Below are 18,213 nucleotides of genomic sequence, written 5' to 3'. Positions count from 1 at the left end.
TCAAATGCTTATAAAATGGAATGAGGTTTGAACATTTTATAGACCCAGAAAAAAAAAACAAAAAACCAACAAACCATACCAAAACAATGCCCCCAGTGTCCAAGATCCATCCCTCATCAGATTATGGATCAGATCACACCTGGTCCCACAGGAAAACTGATTTAGCTGCTCTGTTTTTCTGGGCCCACCCTACTGGTGTCCAGTGAGGTATGTCCTGCAGTACTTGTACTTCACTCTAACAAACATCATATTGATACCACAGTGTCTCAGGCACTATGAATGCTTTTTTCATATTTCCACATCAAACTCCTATGTAAGTATCAGTTCTCCAACCAATGCAAAATACAGAACTGTTTCTTTGAGCTTCATTTAGGAAAGAAAAATAGTATTTGTTTTAAAGTAAATGATTTTTTTTTTTCAACCTGAATAAATATTTCATGTTGCTGCATGTAATTCTTCAAGTAAGAGATACACCTCAAGGTCAGTCATTAAAATGAGCCAGATTTGGATCAAGATGCTCCTGCATCTTGGACACACGATATAGACATGTCAGCTAAAATGTTTGAAGTTATTGTCCCTGTTTGAACACTTCCCACTGAATAAATGATTAAGTTATATGAAATTATAATTCTTACTAGAAATGACAACTGAAATTCCTCTTACTAGTCAACAATAATGGAAACTATTATAGCAGAAAAGTAATTGAAAGGGGTAAAGTCCACTCAAAATATTAATTTTCTACTTCAACACAGGGGAAAAAGTAGAACTTGATAGGGTGTAGCTTTTTATTAGCATGACTTATGCAGAGAAGAGTCCTTCCCAATATTCTTTCAGGCCAAGTAACTTGTACACACTTGTGGACACTGAGAGAGACATTTTCTTATTAATTACTGACTGAAAGGCACTAATTGGCTAAGAAAGTAAGGAAGCTTCTCCAAGTGCCATCCACATAATAAAAATGTGCTTATTTGAGACAAGAAAACAACACAGAAAACCAGATGCTGCTCCCAAAACATGTTCAGGCTCTGCTGACTTCAGTTGGCATATGCAATTGCCAGAAAAAAATAAACCTCTACATCTGCTTCTGCTGGGCTCTGCAGGCAATTCCTACAAGGGGCTCAGAATGGCTTCCCTCAAGATCACTGATTTTAGAAGCTAAAAGGCAAGTGTGTATGATTTGATAGTATTTTCTCAATTCACCTATGTGCTCTCTCAGAAATATATAACTTGCATCAGACTATGCAAAGTTTTCCCAATGCTTCACTTCCTTCTGCTTTGATTACCAGATGAAGGTAAAAACATTGATAACTCATTGAGTTATCTTTTTTAAAATATATCCAGACTCAAAAAGTGGTATCTGTATAGGGTTTGTGCACATTTCAAAGTAAAAAAGCCATTTCACCACATGAAAATTAAAGATTTTCTAAATGGGTAAGGCAACCTGGAATGCACAATGACAATAAGAAACTGGTTTGTAAAAGCACCAGAAACAAAAAAAAAAAAGAAAAAACCAACCCAGCTTAAACCAAGAGCTCAGAATTTTTACTGCTTTAAATAGGCATATTTGAAAGTCTCTCTCATGACTGGCACAAGTACTGTATTATTTTGTATCATGTAAAATATAGAAGATTAATTATAAGATTAATGCAAATATTAGCATCTCCTTGAAGATGCTATTAACTACCGTAAAATGTTCCATTTAGAAAGTGTAATGTCTAAAAACCTTTTATAAATGGCAAAGCAGAAGCATATGGGAAACAGTGATAATTAACCATTTAAATATAAACACCCCATGAGAAATCTTTTCACATTCACCTCACTGAATACCAGTAAGTATCCCTTTCACTTCCAAGAGCTACACTATACTTAGGAAAGAAAACAATAGACAGCTGAGGAAACATAGCACTGAACCTGTGACTTCACTTGCAGTTTTCTCCGTTTCCTCCACATGGCAAAAGCAGTAAACAGCAGAATTCCTCTTCAACATCAATTCAATTATTTTCAGATAGACCGTTGCTGGTTTCAGTACTCCAAAGCTTCATTTTTGAAACAGCATGAAAAACACTGAATCCTTCTCTTGTCGAGATCCAGTTAAATCAATTAATTTAAGAGTACTTCATATTAGTTGACTCTGCTTGCAATAATCTGTATGCAAACACCACCACAGAAGAAAGTCCGTCTCAGTCCTTCTCCAGAACCTCAGGCTATGCCAGGCAAAGACAGTGCTGCTTTTTCAGTTCTTTAATGAGGTGGTTGGTTTCTCAGATTCTTTAGTTTGTGCTGTTCCTGCTAGTTACTAACAATTCCATCCACGAAGTCAGACACTCACCTCTAATAACAAACATGAGCCTATCACATTTAAAGTCCAGATCGCCTCCTTTCTCCTTGGAAACTGATCTCCTACAGAACTGACTTCTGAAGGAGGTACTAAAAAGCCACTACAAATACCTACTCCTCCAGATTCCAGAGATTCATTTACTACATGGTGATACATCAAAGCAGACAGTTTTGCTGAATTGTAAATTTCTTTTCATTGATTCACAGCAGCATTTACACAGAGATGAACTCCTAAATGAAATGCCATAGAGCAAACACTGCATTATTAGGCACTGAGGAAGTATTACATATGTCTCATATAGACAAGAATAATTTACACCTATATTCACCAATTTCTTAATATTGACAGGGATCTGAAAATAATTGTATTTATGTTATTATTTAACATGTACTTTAAAAGGGCACGATGAAAGATAGAAGTTGTAATGAACTGGAGTTTCAGCTTCTGACATCACCCTCCTACTACAAGCTAATATTTTACCATTTGATGATTAATATTTTTGAGACGGGTGAGATGAATAGTACAGTAGTAATTAAATAGTTTGGGAACCAGTTTACAAGCAGCCTCAAAACAAATCATACCTTAAGCATTTAATTAAGGAAACGAACCTCCTTTAATATTTATTTCTACATATTAGTCTTGTCACTCAGAAAATTCATTTTCTTATTCCTCCATCCTTTCTATACTGTTTAATATCACAAACTCCTCAGTCTACATACTTTTGGGCTATTATGAATGGTTTACTCATTGGCAACTTGAATTGCCAATTGTAAATGAAAAATTGCACCTGAACTCAAAATATTTCTTTGACAAGCAGGATGTACTGTAGTCAAGGGATGGAAGCAATAAGGGCAGATTCCAGTAGTTTTTTGTCTTTACTCCCAAAAGAAAACTCTCTTTTAAGAGGAATCTAATTATGTCAATATTAAAATAAAAACCCCATGAGACTAACCTTTTGAATAGATTATTTTTTAAAAGATGATAATTGGGATGTGGTCTGATTTCATGCACTTTTCTGCCTCCATGCTTAACCCATGAAGATACTTATTTCCCATAATTTTCTAAGTTTGCACAAGTAAGAACAGAGTTACTTTGTAAATAATACTGAAACAAACACTAAATCCACACCTCAGCCTGTTACGATTTCAAAAGAACTTTAAAGGGAAAAAAAAATATTTAAAAGCTTTACAGGCCACCATAAGGACTAGTGGTCTCATGCTTTGGTTCAGCAACACCCAGTGTAAAGCATAATGCGACCAATTAATTGAAAAAGAAAAGCAGAGTAGTACAAGAAGCAATAATTTCCTGCATGCTATCTCTTTGGATCTTTTTCTAGGTTTGCAAGAACCACCATGTCATTAACTTCCCTTATCTATTTCTTCCTTCTTTTTAGTTCACACCCATCTCCCACACAAATCTTCTGAAGTTCCCTTCCCAAAGCCCTGTACTGGGAACCACAGGTTCAAGTACCTTAAGCTTCCTGAAACTGGCCAAGCTCCACCTTCTCCTGTGCATATTCTTGTACACTCAGTCATGTACTATGAACTCTCATATATTTTCTAGTCATCTTCCTATCATTCAGCCTTATCACCTCTAGCCTTACTTCCTCATTTACTACTTCTCGTACTTTTTTCCACCACTTTGCTCCTCTCTTGTCACAGTCAGAAATTAATCTGAGGTTAAACCACCAATTGCCAAGGTCAGCACAACTTATAATGTGATCAACCAGCACAAAGAGTCAAAAAAGTCTGGGCCTTAGATTGTACTGTGGAGCCCAGAAGGGCTGGTCCTGGCCTTGGCCACCAAAAGAAAGTTTTCCTGCTTGTATCCCACTACTTTCAACCACCTATTAATTTATTAAAAAGTCAATACAGAGCAGCTCCTGAAGATAATGCAGCAGACTCCCCACCTGCAGCTGAGCTACACTGTTTATTCTTTACATAGGCTGCCACTCTAAAACTGTTTTACAGATAAGGAACATTTTTGGAGGTGGGGGGGGGGAAGGACTTCCTTCACTGAAGTCCTCCATAGTTCCCTTCCTGTGATGGTAAAGGTAACCATATCCTCAAGGAGAAAAAAAAAAAGTGAAATTATCCAAATGGGGAGAACACCAGCACATCAAATGCTGGTTGGTTGGGGACACACACCTGTCACAAAATCCCAAGCCCCCCAAAACCCCAGCACTATTAGAGGCAGAAACTGCAACAGAGAGAGAAAAATCCAAGAAGCAACAACTTTTTGTTAATGAAAGACTTCACACTCCCATGTGGGATTCATTACGGAGATGTACAATTTTGCCATGGCAAAGAAAACGTATCTTCAGCACCCTAATAGAAGAGGACAGCAGAGGCCAGAAAGATACTGCAAGTTGCTCCTGAGAAGGCTTAAAATGGCTACATGGAAATGCAAAGTAAATACTTCAGTTTTACTGCACATAGTGAAAGACTCAGCTTTTCATAATCCACAGCAGTTTTAAGTTGCTCTTACTTCCTAGGGAACAGGAGGGAACACAAAACTTATCTCCAGACTAGGGATTTAGCTTTGCAGAGCTGTCAAACCCCACAAATCTATAGAGCTACATGACAAACAGAACTGACAAGTCTGGAAGTAGGTATACGAGCATGTGGGCAAAAAGGGAGTGAAGTGTATTACATAAATGAGCATTTTCCCAGAACGAAGCAGAATGACAGCCATAAAATGAAAAGGGGTAGGTTGAAGTGCTCTCCATCTAGTGAATTCCAGGCTGGGATCAGGGCTCTGACAATTCTCAGCCTCCCCAAACCAGGGAGCTGTCACCACTGAGGGCTATCCCTGCATTTCCTCCCTGTACAGCATTTATAGCAAAGAACACCAGCTCTGGCTGAACAACTCCAAACTTCCAGGGAAAAAAGGAACAGCTTGCTTTGCCTGCTGAATTTACCAAGACTTCCTACTTACCAATGCTAACTTGGACATGACCAGCAGAAGCCCAGTCATGTACCATCTTTGCCCTAAGCCTCATTCAAAATAACAGAGTTTGGGGGATGTTCTAAATAGCCCAGTTGGCAACAAAGGTTTAAGGGTTGCTGGTGAGAATATCCAACACACACCTTGCATACCTGTCCTTGGCACAACAGTAACAATGAGGGAAATGGAAGATATCTAAGTTTATTATGCCAGCCCTGCATCAGATAGGTCTTATGTGAAAAGTATGTAGCTTCCTTGTGCTCTTTGAGGTCTATAAGAGGAGATGGAGCATCTGCTGAAGATTAGTGATTCAGACCTCTGTACATTTCTGAAATATATTGACCCTATATATCACCAAATTCAAGAATTTTAATAGATTCTTGACCACATATTCCATAAAACCTGATCTTAGTGACATGCACAACAAAGACAACTTGAAAATCCTTTGTCTAAACTTGTGTAATGCTATAAAAAAAGACAAAAGAAAGTATCTGTTTTTATTTAAATTAAAATAGAGGTTTTTGCTGATCTTGACATGGATGACATTATTTCCAGTTTAGTGGCTTTATCCACAGCTCAGCCTTGCATTTTTTTTAATTGGGTCAGAAACATGCCGATAGCAGAAATCCATTTTAAAGAATCCAATGACAATAGCACGTGCCTTTTTTTAGCTTAATGGAAATGAACAAGCTAATTAAACCCAGAAAAGATACCCAGAATATTGGGAATTAAAGAAAAATCTAACTGGTGTGTGCTATCTCATGATAATAAAATAACCCTGAAATTAACAGCACAAAAAGAATCAGGTAATTTTACTCTGAAATGCTAATATACACTATTATTGTATCATACAAATAATACACTAACAGTTTCCTAAAATAAAGTTGCTTCAGCTGCATCACAATTTGCTGAAAAATGACACATTATCTATAGCTGATAAAAATCTTAACCTCTCCCAATCTGTCTAACTAATCTAACACTGTCATGTTAGCAATTCCTCCAATTTGCTGATGCCTGTAAGTGACTTCATAATAAAATGTTTAAAGTCTACTCAGTATGAGCTAGACTCCAGATTTCCTGTTTTCCATATTACTTGCTTAGTGAGGCTGCTATTTTAAGCAGAACAGCCAAGAAAAGGCAGAACTTAACAAAAATGAACACTATGTTAAAATAGGTTTTCAAAATTAGAAATTGATTTAAGCATATATTGAACATCTGCTACATCTGAAATAGACTGCTTATAAATTGCTTCTAGGAAAGTAGTATCTGCAACTTGTTTATTTAAAGCACTACTTTATTCCTTGTCCTTGCAGCCACTTTTAAACAGCCACAGAAATCTTAAGCATGTTAATATTAATTTTAGTGTTGGCTAAAATACCCAGTAGCTGATTTTAATTAAAATGTCAACCTCATACTCCTAAAAAAGGCATCTTAAAAGAGATTATGCATTCTTGTTGAAATATCAGTTGTGCACAAAATCACAGACCTTTTTACAACACCAATCCCTTTATGCATGCTGATTTTGAGTAATAGACAAGTTACAATACACGTTGAAAATACACTGTCTAGATGCTTTAGAAATAGTCTTGCGACTATATTTTTCTGGGTCTTTTCTAAAAGCAACAGCTTATTCTGATAGGATTGCTAAGGATGGTTAAGATGCACTTATCATTAGTCTGAATAACATGTTTAGCACCAATTCTGTGCTTATTCTTTCCTTAAGTAATGGTTTCAGTATGAAGTTTTTCTGCGGTGATGTAATATTGTTCATATGAGAACAGCATAATAAAACATTTCTAAAACACAAAAGCACTGAAAGTTAAGTATCCTGCAACTGAAAGATATGTTGTGACCCTACTACTTCCCATAAAACCAAACTGTCAAAAGCAGAAGTTGACCATGACATTTTGAACTAATGAGCTTTTGATAAGGTCTTAAAATGCAAGAAAGATAGCAAATGCATGTAACAAAAACTGATTAACTCAGAATTTCAATTTAGAGATAAGGCGTTACAAAACCCGAGCTGGTCTGCATTCCGGTCATGTGACAACTAAACCCACAATCATTTAAATTAAAGTGCAAAAGCTACAAGCACTTAAATAACATGTCTACCAAAGTGTAAAAGTAGCAAATTTTGAAAAGTAAATTACCTGTTCACTATTTTCCCATGTAATTGCAAGAGAGCACATCTTTATTTCGCAGCACTGCCCGTCAGCTGTAAACATTTGCGACGCTTCAACACGCTTCAGCTCCATCTTTCTGCTATTTTCTGTCTACACTACTGGTTTAGCAGTTTGTTGTGAACAAGCCAAAACAACAACCGTGCACATCTTACGAGTTCCTGCATGGCTTTTTGGCTCAGTGCAATCAATAGTAGGTAGGACGCCTTTTAATCTTATTCCATATGGGATAAAGGTTTCCCGAAACTCTTTATCGATACGAAAAGCTGTCTCTCTGCATTCATCAGCAATCAGCTAACGGAAAAGGCTAGTGGATTTTGCCAGCAGTAAAAGACCTAATCACGGCAAGATCAAGCCAGCTGTCAACTATAATCAGCTTGATTCATTGCACTTTTCATATTCAATGGAAAATGTTGAGCAATACACAGTTCTTTCACAGTTATCAGGTTAAACTGAAAACGTAAGAATATAGACAATTTAGCTTTAAAAACACATAGATTATTTGTTCCTTTGTATTTTTGTAGTATTACCAGTGCTGGGTCAAAACTGAGTACCAAAGAGATCAGGAAAATAATTGTTTTTTGTATGTAATTTTACTGTTTAAAGTGACAGCAAACCATACCACCTGAAACTTTAACAGAGAGTTTCTTTATTAATGATAAAAGGCAAACAGTACAGTCAGAATAGATACCACAATCTTATGCAAATAATCTTTCCACTGTTTGCTATTTGCTTTTCCCTACGTAATTCAGCTTTTTCTTAAATCTTGCATGCAACAAGATGAATATATGAGCCAGCAATAAAGCTAAAGCATGTGTGCAATAGCATAAATCATATATCTGCATGCCAGAAAAGACTGAAACAAGCCAAAACCTAGACATAAGGATTTTAAAATATTAAACATTAAAGAAAATACTAAACCCCACTAACAATTTCTTATGTATCTAAAAATCAGGATATTGTAGAAGATAAAACCCCAAAGGATTAAAAACTGTAATTTACCTTGTCAAACTCACGAGTAACAAGCAAGTTCACCCTGTCTTCCTTCTTTCAAGAAAGTAATTCGAGCATGATTCAGTGCACTTATACAAGAGATCCAGCCAAATGGGTCTCCATAAGGACACTGAAGAACTCTACGTCCAAGAACAATACAGTGACTATTCCAGCTGAATAAAGAACAGGCTTATTTTTAGCAAGCAAGTAAAGGTATAAGCTGTAGAGTAAGATCATCCACTAGGAATACGAGAAGAAGAACAAGTTCAACTCCCTTGCTCCTAAATTAGCCAGAGGGACTTTCATTTTTCTCGGCTTTGATCCGAGGAAGACTGCAGGGGGAACAAACTTAACAACAATTAGATCTGGAGGCAGCTGCAGAAACAACAGAGAAATGGAAAGGTTCACTCGCCTGGGAAAAACATGCAGGTGGGAAATAGGTATGCCTGGTGTCCAGAGGCGAGATGGACAGGAAACTAAATGAACAAGTCAGTGAATATGGAAAGGTGTGTCAGAGAAAGGAGGCCACAGCAGCACTGCATAAGAAACACCACAGAGACCATGGAAAAGATGAGAGAAAACACTGATTTGCAAATGACACAGCTACATAAAAGACAGAGCTCTAAAGGTGGACTGAAAATGAATAGTTGGCCTTGCATGGACCAGGAGAGTCTCCTGCTCAGAATGGAAAGCTGCTCAGAGACAGAGTGAACAATCCAAAATCTCTAACTTTCACATTTAAGCTCTCGGAGCCATGCAGTGAATTTCATTATTTTTCTCCTCTAAAGATCTACAGAAATAAAGGAAAGGACAAGTCCCATCTTCCTTAAAATAACTTAATATTAAAATATTTGGCTTAACTGAAAATGATACTAATGTGACTGCAAAAGGATACAGCTGTGACAAAAGGTATTGAAGTTTACAGTGCAGTTGTAAGGGCTGCACAGCAACACTTCAGAAAAACAACAAGTCTTTAAGTAACATTTACTTTATGAGTTAATGTGTATAATGTTGTAAGTCAGCTGAAACACTCATTCTAAATTGTTCTAACTTTATATAAGGGCCAAGCAGCTCAGAAGCTCTATGTGCAGTGACAACTGGAAGCAATTCTTCGCATGCTTCATTTAGTTAGAAATCTAGGGAAAAGAAAGAATTGTGTTGCTCCATGTCCACCATACAAACGTAGGAAAATAACTACCACAGTTAGAGGTTAAATGAAAAACCATACAGACTTCTCCTCCCCCTCCCATGGATATCTGCAACTAGGTATTGCTGTAAAACTGCAAAGCCATGAGTGAGGAAAAGCAAAGCCAGACCTGCAAAATTTGGAACTAGAGGTAGAGATTCAGCAAATGATGCAGTTTAGGTGTTTTCTCCTCTGCAAAATGGGAACCCATCTGTTGGTTGTTACAGACTAGAAAACCACATACTCAGCTCCTGTAACTTGTTGCACAGAATTCCCTTTGATGCCTAGAAGAGCAGCAGAACTACAAAATCTGTACACTGCAAGTGAGTGTGTGTAAATGTCTGTATATTACAAGTCTGTATACTGTGACTCTCAAGGCCATCTAGATAGATATTTGGTATCTAGAGTGACAGAGATTAAAAATTATGTAAATATATGGAGAAGACATGGAGGAAAGCAGTCCTTTCACAATGTTCCAAGTGGGTTCCAAGAATGCTTCCTGGCCCCAACTAGTCAAACAATCCTTAGACTGCTCAAACCAAACTAAGTCAGATGTTAAAAGTAAGTATTAGTCATAAACTAATGCTATCATAATTAAAATTTTGACAGGAAAATAATCCCAGAGTAAATGCAATGAAACTTATGAAATTATTCTCATAAAATGTAAACATCTAGTAACTTTGTCTATTATGGACTGGAATATATTTGAGATTGCACAGGACAAGTCAAAACATTGTTTATTACAATCCAAATCCAAGAAAGATGTGATTCTGCCTAGTAAGTTAAAAGAAGCCTCAGAGGGAGGTAGGACGTCAAGAGCATTTGGACTCCCTACAGTTTCACAGAAATGCTTTCTATGGGATCACACAATTATTAGTCTTGTAGAGATGCTCCCCTACATTAACTATCCTTTACTAAGGTATGAAAAGACTGGGATTTCTAGTCCAGCAAGAATTCAAAAGCTATTTGTATGCATTAAAATCAGCCTTAATTTTTTTTCCTGCTTCCTAACTTAATTTTTTCCCCTTAAATCCTTTAGTTGGATTAGTTTTTCTATTTTTTTGAAGAGCAATATACTGCCAGCTGTCTGGAAAATGCTTCAGACAGAGTTAAAGAACTGTATCAAGCTGTGGAGAATCCAAACTCTATTAACTTTGACCTAGGAACTGAACTAGGAATTTGATGGTGCAGAAGGCTGCTGTAGGGGCAGCAAGCCTCCCCTCTCTGACAGGTAAACAATTTTCAGAATGTAAGTCTTAGATGAGGGAACACCTCTGACAGCAAGAGTGGCAGATAAAATAACTTTTTGTATCTTTAAAAAAATCAAGAAAAAAAGGCAGCAGAAAATTGGGGGAATTTAAATCTGATTTAATTACCCTATTATTAAAAGGTCAAAATGTTCCAGGAAGCCTACCTGAATATTTCTTCACAAAAAAATACTTTTCTGCAAACTGTTATAATTCTTTGTGCCTAAATTGTTTTAAGTCATCTTTTAATGGAATTATTTGCTTTGACTATGCTATGAGACCCTGGAATCTAGACTTCAAGAGTGACATAGTTTTTTGTTCATTTCAAACAAATTTGATTAAAACCTGTCTTATGTGAATGGCAGCCCTTCCAAGCACATTGTTAAATGTTACAAACAGAGTGCTTAATACTTACAAGCTTATATTAAATTGAATTTGCAGCTCAGCTTTGAAGAACAACTTCTATCCAGACTAAGCTCTTTATCCTTCAATAGTTCAAATGAGAAACTTCAAGCAAGTACATCTAATGTATTTCTCGTCTCTTGAGTTTATTACTTCTGCTAAAAATGTAATTTGTTTGCCTTTTTCCTCACAATTAGATTTTGTTACATCTTCACCTGACAGATTAAGGAAACCTTTCATTATTTGGCCGTGCAAGAATACTTGTAAATGACCCCCATGACAAAATGTACATTAGATGTTTAATGGCTTTTTATCTGGTCACACTTGCATGGATCAAATGGTTAAAACTAATGAACAATATATAATTCTGTTCAAGGATTTTGGTACCACTTATAAATCTAGCTAAACTCTAAGTATAGAATGGGATAAGTCACACCACAGGCACTCAAAAGCAGTGTAGTTTTAGTGCTGTCATGCTGCTATGGAATACAGAGACTGCATCAGAGGGTATCTACCCTCCATCAGCAAAAATTACATCAGTACTATGAAAAACTGCTTTGTGTGCACACTTTGTAGAAATTTTAGCCCATCTGTTAATGGAATTTCCCAAAGAATTCCCTCAGTATAAGAGCTGCCTGACACTAAAACCTGTTGTAAGGTTTTTGCTAAAAGCCTGATTTGAGACACTTTAACTACTACTTTTTCAGAAGTAGTGAAGACAAGTTCTGTTATTTAATTGGCACAAAATTTTAATTCTCAACTTGATCTACTAGTCAAAGCTTCAAGAATAAGAATATTTGCAGGAGTGTGTGTCTCCAGTTTGGGATGATGATGAAGTTTTCGTGCTCTACATGAGTTTCTTTTACACTAATGTTAATACAAATTCTGTACTGAGATAAAATGAAATTCTACTTTGTATTTCTTGGCTAAGGCTTCAGTCAACATCCATTAAGAAAAAGCCTTATTGATACCATTCCCTCTAAATTGAGGGAGCAATTTTTGAAACAGTGAAAATAAGTTAAAAAGAAAATAGCACAGGAGACCACAAACTGACGTTTTATGCTCTCCAAGTAAATTATTATGTATAAAAATAATTTATATTTAACTTATATTATTATGTATATTTACATATAAGCAACTACAGCAAATGAATATTTCTTCCTATACAGACTGTTTTCATTACACTAATCTACTTTTATTCAGTCCAATTTGACTTCCATCATGTTCCTATACCACATCCTTTTTCCCCCCCTGAGCTACATCTGTTTTCCTGTTTTCTCATCTCCAAGAAGTTTCTGTGTTAGCTGATTACCTTTTCATCTGGACAACTGTCATCATCCAGTCAGTGTTCTTTCTGGGAGAACATCATCTGATCCACGTCTCCTGTCGATGACTGGCAGCTGCACCAGCATGGGGCTCCCCAGTGCCTCTCCTGTCTGCCACTGACCCCCAGTGGTTTCACCTATATTTGCTCTGCCTCACTGTTCACAGACTGCTGCTGCTTCTGTGGAACGATGCTTGGATCATGCTAGGATCTCTGGAAGCACACAAGACCCAGCACTGGATGACCACGGTTTCATGGCCACTGATCACAGAATCAAAGAATGATTTAGGTAGAAAGGAGCCTCTGGAAGTCATCTGGTTCAATAAGCCCTGATTGGAGCAGTTCAGACTGCTCAGGACTTTATTCAGCTAGATCAAAATTCCACAGACTCTGAACAGTCTGTTCCAATATCTGTTACTCTCAATGATAAAACATTTTTTCCCCCATATTTATTTAGAATTCCCCTTGTTACAACTTGTGTTTGGATCCAACTGTCCTGGTCACACATGCAAAAGAAAGGAAGAGGAGGAAGAGGCAGCTGTTCTCAGGGAAGAGAATTCCTCCAGAGACACTGTCCAATCTCCCTGGCAAAAGGAAATGTTTAGTTATGTAAGTCTGATCTTCACGTATCTATGCCTTTGTGTAGTGGCAGAAAGAGATCAGGTCTTAATTACAACATAATTCCACTTCCAAGACAGAAAGTTGTAAACAAAAAGTAACCCCCCAAAAGGTCACCCCCTGAATAAGAGCACTTGTCAATTCACAAAACTTCACGGACGTTTTCCTTTAGACTTGGTTATGCAGAATGCAAAGCTCCCAGATAAACGCTTACAGGTAAGTATTCTTTTTATAACAATGCATGTTTCACTACTGGAAGAGACTTAGCCTATTCTATTTTTAACTTGAAAGATAATCTAATGTAATTTAAGCATTTACATAATGTGATTTTAAGCTAACCATTATTTAAATAATTGCTGATCAAGCACATATACTTTAAAAGAACAAAAAAAAAAATCTTACTGCATATGACAAAATGCCAATTAATAGCATCATCTAAATTTAATTTCACAGATTGCCCATAATTTTTTCCAAGACTACTGATTCATTTAATAAAACTAACATTCATCTTAAAGTTTTCTATGCATGTCACACTTGCAGCTCTACCCAGTACTAAGTAAAAAAATCAACTATTTCATCATTAAAGCAGTACACATAATAAAAATATACCTGAATGCAGAGTATTTGGTAAGATTTGAGCTGTCTTCAATGTTCCATTGGTTTGTGTTGATTTTAGGGCCAGTCTAACATTCAGCATGCCAGCAACAATGAATAAGCCTAATGCATTACGTAAGTGTAAGCTGATTAAATCCTTGATCCTGAAGCCACCTCTTTTTTACCCCCCTCCCCCTCTGATTTAAAACTTAGCACAATTGAAAATCGTAGTTTTTAACACTTCCAAAACCTAATTTGTACCATTTTTTGCATAAAAACCAATACAATTTTACATTACTATAACCCCTTCAGGTTTTAGTCTTTCTTCAATTTTAGTAAACCTGGTATTTAATAAACCATCTATTTCCTCAACCTGGTAGAAGCCTTTTTTAAAGTGATCAGCTCCCTATCAAATGTTAATTTTGTGGCCAACTTTTGGATTAAAAAAAAAAAAAGAAAGAAAAAAAAAGGAAAAAAAGAAAAAAGTACTGAATGGTATGAAGATAGCAGCGTTCTTCAAGTTACCAGGTCTGAACTTTACCCATAAAAATTCACTGCAAATTGAATTCAATACAAAGCCATGCTATCATAAATCTTAGTCCTGCCAACAAGTGAGACTGTAAGGCATTCTGCACATGCCAGTCCTAATTTCCAAATACATGATGTCTCAAATGTAGTATATGAGCTACACGGAGGGGTAGATCAGGGGAGGTCATGAAAGAGTTATGTTCCCCCAGCACTTTACAGCACCATGATCTCACTACATTGTCAATATGACAATGGGAGCAGGATAAACGGATCCATGCAGCAGAGGATATCAGCCAGTGCTCTCTACAGAAAAGGAACGCAGAAAGCAATACATGATTAACTGTTTTGAATAGGGAAAAAAATTCCTTCCCTAGGTCCACATGTCATACACAAAACAAGCTGCAAAGAGCTGCAAACTGACTGAACAACTTTGTTGCTACATGCAAATGTGAATTTTGGATGTTAATTATCAGGCAATATACAAGCACAGAATTGTTGAATTTGCACAATTATTTTTAACATTTTAGTTCTTTTTTTTATTTAAGTCTTCTCAGCGTGAAAAACTGATTTGTTTGCTTTTAAACTTTAAGTATTATTTTACTCTGAGAAAGCCATATGCACATTTGAAAAGCAACAGAGCTTCATAGAGACAGTGTAACTATGAATTGGTGAGCTCAAATGTTTTTATTGAAATTTCAAAATGTTTAAAAATACTAAACTATAGCTAGAGTATCTTTGTAAAGGCAGCAGAATGGTCCTGAGCAAATGAGAACAGACTTTGCAGAATCTTCATTAGTATTGAGGATGAGACAAGAGAAAAGAAAGTATGGGCAATTTCAGCATAGGAGTAGAAGGTTTTTAAGCCATGCTAATTTTGACAGAGATGTACTATGTTTTATGTGTAAAAGAGAAAATGTTCTAGCCAGGATTCACAGGTTGCCTATAGTATGTCAATTCTATTTTAAAATAAAAACCTAGTAATATATTAGTTAAAAAAAAAAAAACAAACCATGCATAGAAATGAATCAAGTGCATAGAAACAGTATAAAGAGATGGCTCTGAGGGGTATGTGAGCTCTTCTACCAGCATCTGAAAACATCCCAATCCACAGATACATTCTCATGTTTCAACATATAAGTGTATGTCATGAATCAGTGCCAGTGAGATAAAACAAAGAAAAGATGTGTGGACAGGCAATACAAGTGTGAAAGAATAATGTGGCTTGTTTTACTTCACACAGAATGAATAAAACAGACTAAAACATTAATTAATAAGACTCTGGGGCTTCTCACATCACATAATTTCTTTCTAGACAGAAAATTCAGAGTAGATCATGAAGTAGATACAGTCCCATTCACTTTCTAACAAAATCAGAACAAAACAAGATTGATATATTTTTCCCCAGTTCCCACCATAACAAACCTTGAAAAGTAATAATTTTTAAAACATTAAGTATTTGAGTGGTGTTGATCCTGATCTTTAGGATTTATTACATACCCCATTCTCTGTACGCTTCTCCACAGGTATATTTATGCCATTTCTTTGATTTTGGGCTTGACGTCCACCTAAAAGTAAAGTATCACTCTTAGTGCAAAGTTCAGTTTTCAACACAAATGGTTTTTACTCTTGAGTCTGTTCTTGAATGTTCTTAGAATTCTGTTCAAGAATTTGTATAAAACTTTTACCTCTGAATTTTTATTCTGCTAGTTCCAGCTTTTCTTACTAAAGTTACTTTTTGTAAGCAGTGAATCAGCAGAAATAAAGCTTTTACTTCACAGACTTCCTCAGTTAAAAGTACAGGCATGCAGCTCTATTCTCCTGACTGTAGAAAAAGATGTCATGAAGGGCAATGTACTCAAGTTTTATATTTTGTGTTTTATATTTTGTGTGAAGCAGAAGCTTCAACTGAATACATTATAAATTAATATAGTAGAGGAAGCTTTTCTAATTTCCAACTTATAAACAACTTTAATCTACAAATTGATCCATAGGTCAATGATAAATTAAAAAGCTTTGCATGCATGGCTCAGAAGCAATGCTTTCCCTGTAAATTGAAATTCTTTGGCTTTAGGTGTATCTTAAATGTCTTTACATATTTTTTATTTGTATTGCCCAAAGCATAACAGATTATTTTATGAAGTACCTAATTAATACAAAACCCTCACACATTTTTGGGTCTGCTACTTCTGCATTCAAAACAAGCAGGAACCAATTAAAATTAAGAGAAGAAACCTCAGCTGAAAAAAAAATAAGGACTCAAAGACTTGAAATCCTGTTGTTAAAAGTAGTCAGATTAGTTGAATGAGTAAGGATAATCTGGGCATGCAAACACATCTCACCAAGACACCTTTCCTGTCCTTCAGACAGTCTGACAGCCATTAAGTCTAGAAATGCACAGCCTCAAAACTCTTCTTGTAGATTAAGTACAGTCTACACCAGCAAGTTCAGAAAACTAAAACAGTTCTATTTTTTAATTCTAGTCTTTTAAGAAAGTCCACTTCACAGGGCAGTGTTTCATATAAACACTTCTCCTATAGAACCAAGTGGAGCAGCAATTTTTTCAAGATACAAATTATCACCACAATTAAATATACCTTCATGAAGCACTGAGAAAGTAACCTCTGCCAGTGATGTCTGTAAACTAGATTTCAGTTTTTAAAGAAGGCAAAAGAGTTTATCTAGTCTTTCTCTGTGCAATTGAAAGACCAGGAGGTCAAACAGAACCACTCCACTCTTTTCAAAATGTAGGGACTTTCAATAAGAAAAAACTACATCAAGTCTCTAATATCCACCCACTTTTCTGGATCCAAATATGGCAGAATACAAACAGATCTTGCTGATACTCAACAGACTGGCAGAAATTATTCTGAAGAAGGAATTGGAGAACAAGAATAAAGGTGCCACTGAGGACAGTTCAAAATGGCTTAGGTATAAGGAAGTTGTATCACATATAACCATTGAAGTTCACTGAACGAAGTAACAACCAAACTCACTCCAGAAATCTTAACAAGACTACAGGGTAAGTGTACTTACTCTGTTCATTGCTTTCAGCTGGTGACTCTTCATGACGAAGAAAAAATTTCACTTCTTCCCTGCGGGGCCCCCACTTCTGTAGGTGGTCATACATCATGTGATCAAAGGGTATGGGGCGCTCTGAAAGTACAAGACCAAAGAAACCTCATCACAACTCCTTAGAACCAAGCAGGGTTATATAAAACTCTTATTAATGATCAGAAGGTCCTTTTTGGTAGCAATTTAATATATCCAATGTATTTTGTCTTACACAAAGTCCAAGAAACAGGCACCAACGTTCATTGGATGCACAGTATTAAAAGCTGGCCTGTTACTGTAACACAGCTCACTGCTCCATACCAGTGTTTAGGAACCATAATTTAGGAAATAGCAACTTTGCTCCCCATCCCCACCAGATGGGCAATTTGTTCTACTATTAAAATGACTCATTCAATTTCAGCTACTGTGTTTCCACTCAGACTAAAAGCCTTATCATGATATTGACATTTCATCTCCTAAGAACTTGAGCAGGTACTCCCACTCTAACACACTTTGCCAGATACCAACTTCCAGTGTATGTGGAATTACTTGCAACTCTTTGAACAAATAAAGACTTTCTATGCAACAGTCAGTCTCTTTGCTTTTCCCCAAGAAAACAGAAAACGTTCTCATAGTAATTATGTCTTCTAAATTTATAAATATATTATTAGTAAGAGGCTGCACACTATATATTTAGTATTTCAAAATGACAATACATTAAAGAAGACAAGTTTTTCACTGTTTCCGTAATTACACTTGAATGTATTACCAGATGTTTTTTATTAAGATAACAAAATCTCTGATTG

At 36.2% G+C, this 18,213-nt stretch overlaps 1 protein-coding gene across 4 annotated transcripts in view; it reads right to left on the bottom strand.

Annotated features, from left to right (window-relative positions):
• PPP1R13B (protein phosphatase 1 regulatory subunit 13B) overlaps positions 1-18,213 on the bottom strand; it is a 68,407-nt gene that overhangs the window by 18,724 nt on the left and 31,470 nt on the right. For all 4 annotated transcript variants that reach the window (XM_085061249.1, XM_085061251.1, XM_085061252.1 and 1 more), the window contains exons 3-4: positions 17,390-17,509; positions 15,854-15,921 (exon numbers count right to left, since the gene is read on the bottom strand). In XM_085061249.1, the coding sequence (XP_084917375.1) occupies positions 15,854-15,921; positions 17,390-17,509 (188 nt within the window). The remainder of the gene's footprint in view (positions 1-15,853; positions 15,922-17,389; positions 17,510-18,213) is intronic.

The sequence above is a fragment of the Lichenostomus cassidix genome, chromosome 5 (genome assembly GCF_008360975.1).
Source record: "Lichenostomus cassidix isolate B80296 chromosome 5, HeHo_3.0, whole genome shotgun sequence".
In the NCBI taxonomy this organism is placed as follows: Eukaryota; Metazoa; Chordata; class Aves; order Passeriformes; family Meliphagidae; genus Lichenostomus; species Lichenostomus cassidix.
The sequence above is the reverse complement of the archived record's forward strand: the minus strand, read 5'-3'. Positions and strand labels throughout refer to the sequence as shown.